The 9,202-nt window shown below is 37.2% G+C and overlaps 1 protein-coding gene across 1 annotated transcript in view; it reads right to left on the reverse strand.

Annotated features, from left to right (window-relative positions):
* The window catches only part of LOC102744929 (pregnancy zone protein-like), a 44,829-nt gene extending 39,357 nt beyond the window's left edge, over window positions 1–5,472 (reverse strand). The window contains exons 1-6 of the mRNA XM_081821183.1: window positions 5,323–5,472; window positions 2,952–3,135; window positions 2,046–2,199; window positions 1,834–1,886; window positions 1,271–1,291; window positions 647–815 (exon numbers count right to left, since the gene is read on the reverse strand). Of these exons, the coding sequence (XP_081677309.1) occupies window positions 647–815; window positions 1,271–1,291; window positions 1,834–1,886; window positions 2,046–2,199; window positions 2,952–3,135; window positions 5,323–5,405 (664 nt within the window). The 5' untranslated portion in view covers window positions 5,406–5,472. The remainder of the gene's footprint in view (window positions 1–646; window positions 816–1,270; window positions 1,292–1,833; window positions 1,887–2,045; window positions 2,200–2,951; window positions 3,136–5,322) is intronic.
* Between the last annotated feature and the right edge of the window lie 3,730 nt (window positions 5,473–9,202).

Here is a 9,202-nt window from a genome sequence, read left to right on the forward strand (position 1 = left end):
ACCCTTACCTTCCCATCCATCCTCTCTCACAGTTGTGTAAGGCTAGCTGTTCCTGTAATATATCCCTGTTCTATAATCCTCATGGTAGTCCAGGTGAATTTGGGGAATGATAGTTTTGTGATAAGTCTCTTCATCCATGGCATGATATACTTAATTTACTTGAGAAAATCCACATGATTGATAACTAATAAGATGGCTTTAATGTCTCACCACTTTGATTAGAGTAGTCTAAGTGTAGGTCATAGACAGCCAGGAGGTACCTTCAGTTATAAGATACAGATCAACAGATGCATGCAGATATTTGTTGTATTGGTTAACAATTTCTGTTTGAATAGGGTAACAGACCTATTAAAATCTCTCTTACCTCTTACTGGCTCTGTGATTTTTGGTAAATTACTAACTGTTCTAGTATTGATGTACTCATTTGTAAAATGGAGACAATATAGTATCTGCCTCAGATGGTTGATAAGAGGATTAAATGAGATAGTGCATGAAAGACGCTTAGTGACTATTTGGGTAAATAAAAAAAACTTGCTAATTTCCAACTACCATATGCTAGATTTTTGCTTGTACCTATGTGTAAAAACTCTTAAACTCTTAAATACTCTAATGTCACAAATGTCTTGGACACAGGCAGAATTCTTACCATATTCATTCACTTCAAAGGGGTGCTCTATTTTTTCCCCTGACTCCTTCTGCAGTTTGACCTTATAAATACCCAGCGTGGGCTCCACTGAGAGTGGGAAGGAGAGCTGGCTGAGTCCTCCTTGCAATCTGAGACTTTGCCATTGGAAAATTCGGTTCCTCTTGGGATTCTATAGGTAAAAACGTTATGAGTTCATAGAAACAACTGAAATATATAATTTGAGTAGAGGGACAGCTTTTAGGGAGGGCACTTTTGGGAGTTGGGTAAGAGATGGTTGGTAAATTGATACAAAAGGTACTGGGCAAAGTTTTCTAGGAATTCTACACTGAGGAAAGGGCAGCAAGGTTACCAGCTATGAGAGAGTACAGCTCGCAATACCTCTTTTTGAAATTATGCATATCCATTTTGGTCAGAAATACTGGAAGAGTCGTGAACTTGTATCATCTCAGGGGATTTTATTCCTTCATTTACATCTTATCCACTCTCCAAAGGATTGAAGATAGACAGGGAAAACTGTTTAGTTTTGGGGAAGTGCTAGTGGGGAGGAGAGAGGTGGCAAGGGGCAATGGAACATAACTTGTAGTAAGTCCTCATCTTGACTGAGATGCTTAAGATATTACCTACCTCAATATAAACCACTGGGAACTGGAAGGAAAAAAAATAGTATGAGTATGGGATAGAGGTTAGAAAAAGAAAGCCATGACATCAGCACTGATAAACTATCTGATTCAGAGGAAATGAGTCTGTATATTTCTTGTCCAAACAAGGAAATGTACCCCAGTTTGGTTCACGGCACTTTACATGTTTCGTTTGGGACATATATCTCTTGAGAAGTCATGACTTTACTTTTATGAAATATTGTACAATTGTGGAAACCTATGCTAAGGTAAAAAGGGCCAAATAAGAAGTTTATTTTGCAGATGAAATTTGTCTCTGAGAAAGTCTCCATTTCTCTAAGGGAGAAATCAAGTGCACTGATTTTCTTTTGTTCAATAAAAATTACTGGGATCTTTAAGAGGATAAATTCAACTGAATATTTTATTTTAATAATGCAGTTGGTGAACTGATTTCCCTATTCTCCAGCATTGGTACTCTTATGAGATCATATTGGTCTCAGGTTCTCGAAAAGAATGGGCTTGACATTTTTGCCTGTTTCCCCCAAACTCATCCACCGTAATGAGACTTACCGTTTCATTCAAAGGGTGAAAATTGACATCCACAGAGACAACGCGGAATCTCACTGAAACAGAGAGATTTTCCCTTGAAACCGTCCAATGGGAATCGGGGGGTAAATAACACAGATAACGACATGCCTGGATTTTCATGACTGCAGAATAAAGGAATAGAGAACCACACACCCACCCCTTAAAGTTGCCCTCGCTGATTTGTTCCCCGATACCTGTTTGTCCCGGTTTGTAGATGGGTTTGTCTGTTTGGACAAAGATGAGGCTGTCTACTTTTGTGATGTGCACTGTCTTCCTCTTTATGAACCGCTGGGTTGGCCCCTTCACCTCCACAGTAATCAACCCTGAGGAAGATGGTAACTCTGGAAGCTGTAAAACAGAAAAGAGCTGAAAAATCTGCGCAGACCCACTTTTGAATGTCTCAGCCTTTATGACTTTCTTATTTCTCTGGTTAGTCCCGGAGAGTGAGTAAGGAATAAGTCGAGAATTATGTTCCTGGATTTATAGATTCTTATGTTAATGTAACATGACAGTAACCCTTTGTTGATTTAAAGGGAAAATGTCACTGCAATAAAAGGAACTAGTTCTTCAAACTGTCAACTGTCACGAGGGTGAAGGAAATAACATGCTTTCATTTCCACAGCAATATGATGGTATTAAAATAATTATCAAATGTTATTTTCCAATGGTCAACATCAACATTCTGTGTTATCATTGGTAGTAAGCCCTGTGATTAACTATTTAATTCCTTATGTAATAAAAAGCTACAAGGACAAGATATTAACCGACAACCACTTGTCAGATCTTAAATAAGTCACTTAAATTTATGAGTTTCAGTGTTTTTATGGGTAATGGAATGAACTTTATTTCCCTCACAAGTTTAAGAGCAAGCGAAATCTTTCCCATAACTACTATTACGTTTTGCATATTGCACTGGAATTGTTTGTAAATATTATGAAAGCATAGTCAGTAGAACTTCACTTTTAGAATCTAATTTGAAAGTCACTTTGTGCCTCTCAGTTTTTTCACTATGCTTTTTTATTGTCGGGTGTCAGGACACAGGCATCAGCTAATATGCTCTTCCTCTAATGAGCTTCCATATCCCGAGGAGCCATACTAACAGTGAATGGGCTGCAGTAGAAGGAGTTCTTCTCTGTCACCAGGTCTGTGAGGAGGGTTCTGGTCTGCATTCCATACTCCAGAATTATGTTCAGTGTCACCGTCTCATTCAGGTGATTAAGCATGACACAAGCCTTCTCAGAGACCCCAGTGTACAGCTCTGATGGGACCAGCACCAGATACTGCCTGTGGAGAAGTTTCTGGATCAATCATGGAGAAGTTAAAAAGACATCATTATTGTGGCTGTTTTCTAGATCATCTTTTCTGTGATCACCAATCACAGAACAGAGCCAGATTTCAGCAAGAGGGTAGAGGAATGTATTCTTCAAAGGCTAATCCAAAAGATCTTAGAAACTCAGAAACCTCCAACAAGTTGAACATTAATATGCTTCTCTTGTATTGTGGGGATATTCACTCTCACAATATTTGTAAAACTATTCATAAGCTATGGATAAGCAATCCATGAGTCATTATGTATTTTGGATAGAAATTATTTTCAGGGGCGCCTGGGTGGCTCAGTCGGTTAAGCGTCTGCCTTTGGCTCAGGTCATGATCTTGGAGTCCTGGGATCGAACCCCACATCAGGCTCCCTGCTCAGCTCGGAGTCTGCTTCTCCCTCTCCCTCTACCCCTCCCCATCTCTTTCGTGCTCTCTCTCTCCCTCTCCCTCAAATAAATAAAGTCTTTTTTAAGAAAGGAAGTTATTTTCAAAATTAGAAGTGGATCAACATGGGATATTGTTCAGCCTTAACAAAAGGAAATCTTATCATTTGCAACAACATGGATGGGCTTTGAGGTCATTATAAGAGAAATATGTAGAGAAAGATAATATTGCATGCTATCACTTATATGTAGAATCTTTTAAAAAAAAAGTCAAATTCATAGAAACAGAGAACAGAAAAGTGGTTGCCAGGGGCTGGGGTGGAGGGGTGTTGAAGGAAATAGGGAGAGGTTGGTAAAAGGGTACAAACTTTCATTTATAATAAGATGACGTCTGGGCATATAATGTATGACCTGGTGACTATAGTTGATAACTCTGCATTGTATAAATGAAATTTGCTGGAAGTAGAATTTAAATGTTCTCACAAAAAAAAAAAAAAGAAGAAGAGTAAATACGCATGAGATGGATGTGTTAATTCACCTAATGGGAGGAATCCTTCCATTATATATGTATGTGAAACCATCACGTGGTACACTTGAAATATTTTGTAATTTTATTTGTCAATTATATGTCTATAAAGCTGAAAAAACTTTTTTTTTTTTTTAAGCAACAACACAATGTGATTAACCAATTGATTATCACTGAAAGTGTTAAGAACCTGTCTGCAGGTGGTCTTGGGTTTCATGTGGATGATATGAATTTCCTTATTCCAGGACACGAAAGTGATAGCGATTAATAGATGAGGAGGAGTTGAATTGCTTTGCAGTATTATTTCAGAAGCAATTTTAGCTCTTTCCCCTCTTTCATTCTGTTGGAAGCCAAGCCAAACCATGTAACACTAATCACCAAATATATTACCATGTCCACCCAGAAGAAAATATCCCTTTCCTGTTGTTCTTTACCCATCATTTACAACCACTCAAATGTGCTGTACTATGCAATGCTCTGATTGCCCAGGACTCTCTCTCTTTCTGGAGTGTCCTTGTCTATCTGGATACATTCTATTTACTTCAATAAGACATCCCCAAAACAACTTTCTCTCTGCAGACTTAGGTGATGTCCCTTCTCCTATCTCCCTTAAAGGTTCCAGGAGGAGGGAGGTTTTCTCTGTGGGCATTCTCACAGACTCCTGCAATGCTTGCAGGTTTTGCACTGTATTCCTTTCTCTGTGCACTATCTCCTCCTATTTTCTATACTGTGAGGTATTGAGGGCAGGGTCCACATTTTGTTAATCTGTATATTCCCAAGATCTAACGCCAGCCTCTACAGGTTTGCTGAAGAATTGAGTGGTCTGACACACACATCCTGGCTTGTGTGAAAGTCATGCATCCATCCTGGAGATCCCTGACTGAGGGAAAATACGGCTACTGAGTCATTTCACAGTGGACGAGACACTGCAGCCCTTTTCATGAGACAATAAAGAATGTATCCTTTTTTTTTTCTTTTTGGCAGGAATTCTATATTATTATTTAATGAATGTATTCTTATTTGGTGAAGGTTTCACAAATGTTATTGCCCTATGTCTCCATGTTTTCTAGAACTGGAGTATGCTTCTTTCCACATGAGCCATAACAATTTACTGACCTTTCCAAACCCCTTGAACAGCAGATAATTTCATAGGAAATCAGAAAATAAATAAGAGAGACATATCAAGAAGCAGATAACACAATGGAAAAGAGAAGGACGATAGAATTTTCTGGAAATGTTGCTTACGGTTTTGAAGCAGTGGAAGCATCTCTGGGAAGGAGCAGGAAAAATAGAATCAAGACTGGATTGGGCAGTTGATTTCCCCTCATGGTGTGGAGAGAAAGAGGAAATAATAGGAATCTGAGTCCTTGATTCCTTGAACTCTGTTCTTGTTCCAGAATCACTGGTTTTTATTTTACCTGATGGGCAGTGAAAGTAAACTGCTAGCCATTTATTTTTGTAACATATTAACTACTTCCAGCATAAAAAAATCAATTCCAGATTATTTCTATGACCATCAGTATTCTTTGACCCACTTTCTCAAATTTTCTGTCTTTGAAAAATAGGACTTTTAGGCTACACTGGCTCTGATCATTAATCAGTACCTTAAATATTTTTAAGAAGAAACAAAATAAATTATATGACTTGATGAAATCGATTAAGATTCTTGACTTTCATTTTCTTTTTTTAAAAGAGCTATTAATGTAAATACATATTCCACATCGGTTCTTAGTAGTCCAGGGAGCATCACATATTCCCCTCAGCTTCATCCTATATGGTTCTTTAATGAAGCAAAGAAGTGGAATTTATCACAGGATTTTATTTTTATTTATTTTTATTTTTTATTTTTTTATTTTTTAAAGATTTTATTTATTTATTTGAGAGAGAGAGAATGAGAGACAGAGAGCACGAGAGGGAGGAGGGTCAGAGGGAGAAGCAGACTCCCTGCCGAGCAGGGAGCCCGATGCGGGACTCGATCCCGGGACTCCAGGATCATGACCTGAGCTGAAGGCAGTCGCTTAACCAGCTGAGCCACCCAGGCACCCCGTATCACAGGATTTTAAACAAAATAAATCTGAAGACAATCTCTCCCTTGTTTAGTGGCTTAACATTTGCATTTTATAGCTCTCTTTATGTTTGCTTGTTTATAAAGAAAATGATAGTTCATTTGGATACAACCCATATAAAACATACTTATTATTTCTTAGTTCATTGAACATCTAGAATAAAAGCCAATTAATTCATTTTATTCCCTAAGGAAATGACCTTTAATTGATGAACATTCTTATTTAATTCTACTTTGAGCAATATAAAAATATTTTATCCGGGCTCCTAGGTGGCTCAGTCAGTTAACTGTCTGCCTTCGGCACCTGCCTTAGGCTCAGGTCATGATCTTGGGGTCCTGGAATCGAGCCCCATGTTGGGCTCCTTGCTCGGCGGGGAGTCTGCTTCTCCCTCTCCCTCTGCTGCTCCCCCTGCTTGTGCTCTTTCTGTCAAATAAATAAATAAAATCTTAAAAAAAATGTTATCAATAGTGATTCATCATCCTATTTGCTTTCCAAGGGAGACTGGGATGTTAGAATCTATTTTCATGGAGTCCTGAAAATAAGAAAGATCCACACTGTTACATTAATTTAACACACAAAATGAAGTGTGCTTATTTTGAATAGAGAACGGTTTAAACTCTAAAATAGGATGTGATGAGAAACAGACATTTCTATAGATGAAGTATATTTTGTTTTTGACATACTTTTATTTTTTTTAGATCTATTTATTTGAGGGTGAGAGAGAGAGCACGAGTGAGGGGAGGGGCAGAGGGAGAGAGAGAATTTTAAGCAGGCTCCACACCCAGCACCGAGCGGGAGGCGGGGCTCAATCTCATGACCGGAGGATCATGACCTGAGTGAAATGAAGAGTCCCACGTTTAACCAACGGAGCCATCCAGGGGCCCTTTTGACTACATTTTTGTAAACGACCTGAGAGAGTGAGGAGTGATGATACTGTACGTGGCCACCTTTTGGAACTGTATTTAAAACTATAGGTATGTAAAATATTTAAATTCTAAGAAAGATAATAAACTGGGTGACATAAAGCCAAGTCAAATAGAATAAGCTATAATAAAGCATTGTCCTGGCCCTTAGTAGTTGGCAAATGTTTGCTGAATGAATATAAAACTCTTCTGTTTGATTTTGGGTCCTTCCCTCACTAGAATCTTTATGTTCTTTTCTCTTCTACTGAATTCCCCTGTGCTCTCCCCCTCCACTCCTGCACTGCCATAAATAATACTTACTCTCCACCCACTTAATGTGGGATAAATTAACTTATAATAAGTAATAAATGACTTATAAGAGGTCCTAGGCATAATTAAACCTATTAGATGTGCAACAAACCTATATTTTGGCTAAATGACTAATAATTAAAAATAAAAATCCATATTTGGATGAAGCAAAAATCATCATTGTAACTTGAACTCTGGGAATGGAAGAATAAATTGGGTGTCATCAACTTTATCATTTTGATTTTTCATTGCAAATTTTATTAGGTACATTTAAAATATATATTATGTGGCAAAAATAATACTTTTCTCAGCATTCTCAACTAAGACTTTTATACTCTTTGGTCTTCAATCTTTTTTCTTATATTCCCTAAAAGAATTTTATTAAACATGTAACTCCTCACACTTCCTTAACTTAAATTTTTCATCATGTGCAAGATGATAAAAAATGTATTATAAATACTATTTTAAAAATAAAACTGTAATATCACTTTTTAAACATATCCAATGAAATGTACATACCGTTAGTCATTTATTGCTTACCATCATCCATTTGTTGGATCCTTTTGTTGCTAGTTGGAAATTTTACATCATTCTTGTTTCTTCTTGATTTTGTATTTCCATTCTAATTTCCCACATAATTTTATCCTGGTATTTTATTCTTCAATATATTTTAATGAACACCTTATCATTCATTTCTGTAACTAAAGATAATCAAAATCATTAAAAAAAGTTTTTGTACCTATAAGGTTCTGAGTAGTAATGTAATTTTTCTGGATTGAATGATCATAACAAGAGTTGTCAGTATATTACTTATCGAGACCATACATATCTACTACAATCTTTTTTTTTTTTTAAAGATTTTATTTATTTATTTGAGAGAGAGAGAATGAGAGAGAACACATGAGAGGGGGGAGGGTCAACTCCCTGCTGAGCAGGGAGCCCGATGCGGGACTCGATCCAGGGACTCCAGGATCATGACCTGAGCCGAAGGCAGTCGCTTAACCAACTGAGCCACCCAGGCGCCCTATCTACTACAATCTTAATAAATAGGAAACACAAGAGATAAAATTTTGTTTGAAAATAATTTCTTAATGAAATAAATTGTACATTTCAGCCATTTGGTTTCCACAGTCAGATTTTGTATCCTTGAATGAATATTACTTATTGCTCTATTGAGGCAAATTTCCACTATCTATTTACCTCCTATTTTTTCTATTCTATTTCTATTCTAGAATATTCCTGTTCTGTTTCCTATCATATAGGTGTAAGCACCAAGAAATCTCGTTCACATAAAGAGAGTGAAATGAGAGAGGTTCTATTAGAACAATATCATTTAAGGATTTAGGCCTCTCAGTTATAAGCCAAAGGTCACATTATCATCATCATTAAATATAATTATAGTTATATAATTATAATTATCAGCTAAAAAAAAATAGCCTCCTTAATTTTGTTGAAAGCAAAGCACTGGAAACTAGGTCAATTGCAAAAGAGTTTGGAACTCCGTCATTAGAATCAATCTTATTCTCAGTTTCTAGGAAGTACACAAAAAAGACTTACCAGCACTTATAAATGGGTACTGATTGTTACTTTCTTTTTTTTTTATTCTGTTAATCCCCATACATTACATCATTAGTTTTTGATGTAGTGTTCCATGATTCATTGTTTGTGCATAACACCCAGTGCTCCATGCAGAATGTGCCCTCCTCAATACGCACCACCAGGCTAACCCATCCTCCCACCCCCCCTCCCCTCTAGAACCCTCAGTTTGTTTTTCAGAGTCCATCGTCTCTCATGGTTCATCTACCCCTCCGATTTCCCCCCCTTCATTCTTCCCCTCCTGCTACCTTC

The sequence above is a fragment of the Leptonychotes weddellii genome, chromosome 5, assembly GCF_054177405.1.
Source record: "Leptonychotes weddellii isolate Sample4059 chromosome 5, ASM5417740v2, whole genome shotgun sequence".
Taxonomy (NCBI): Eukaryota; Metazoa; Chordata; class Mammalia; order Carnivora; family Phocidae; genus Leptonychotes; species Leptonychotes weddellii.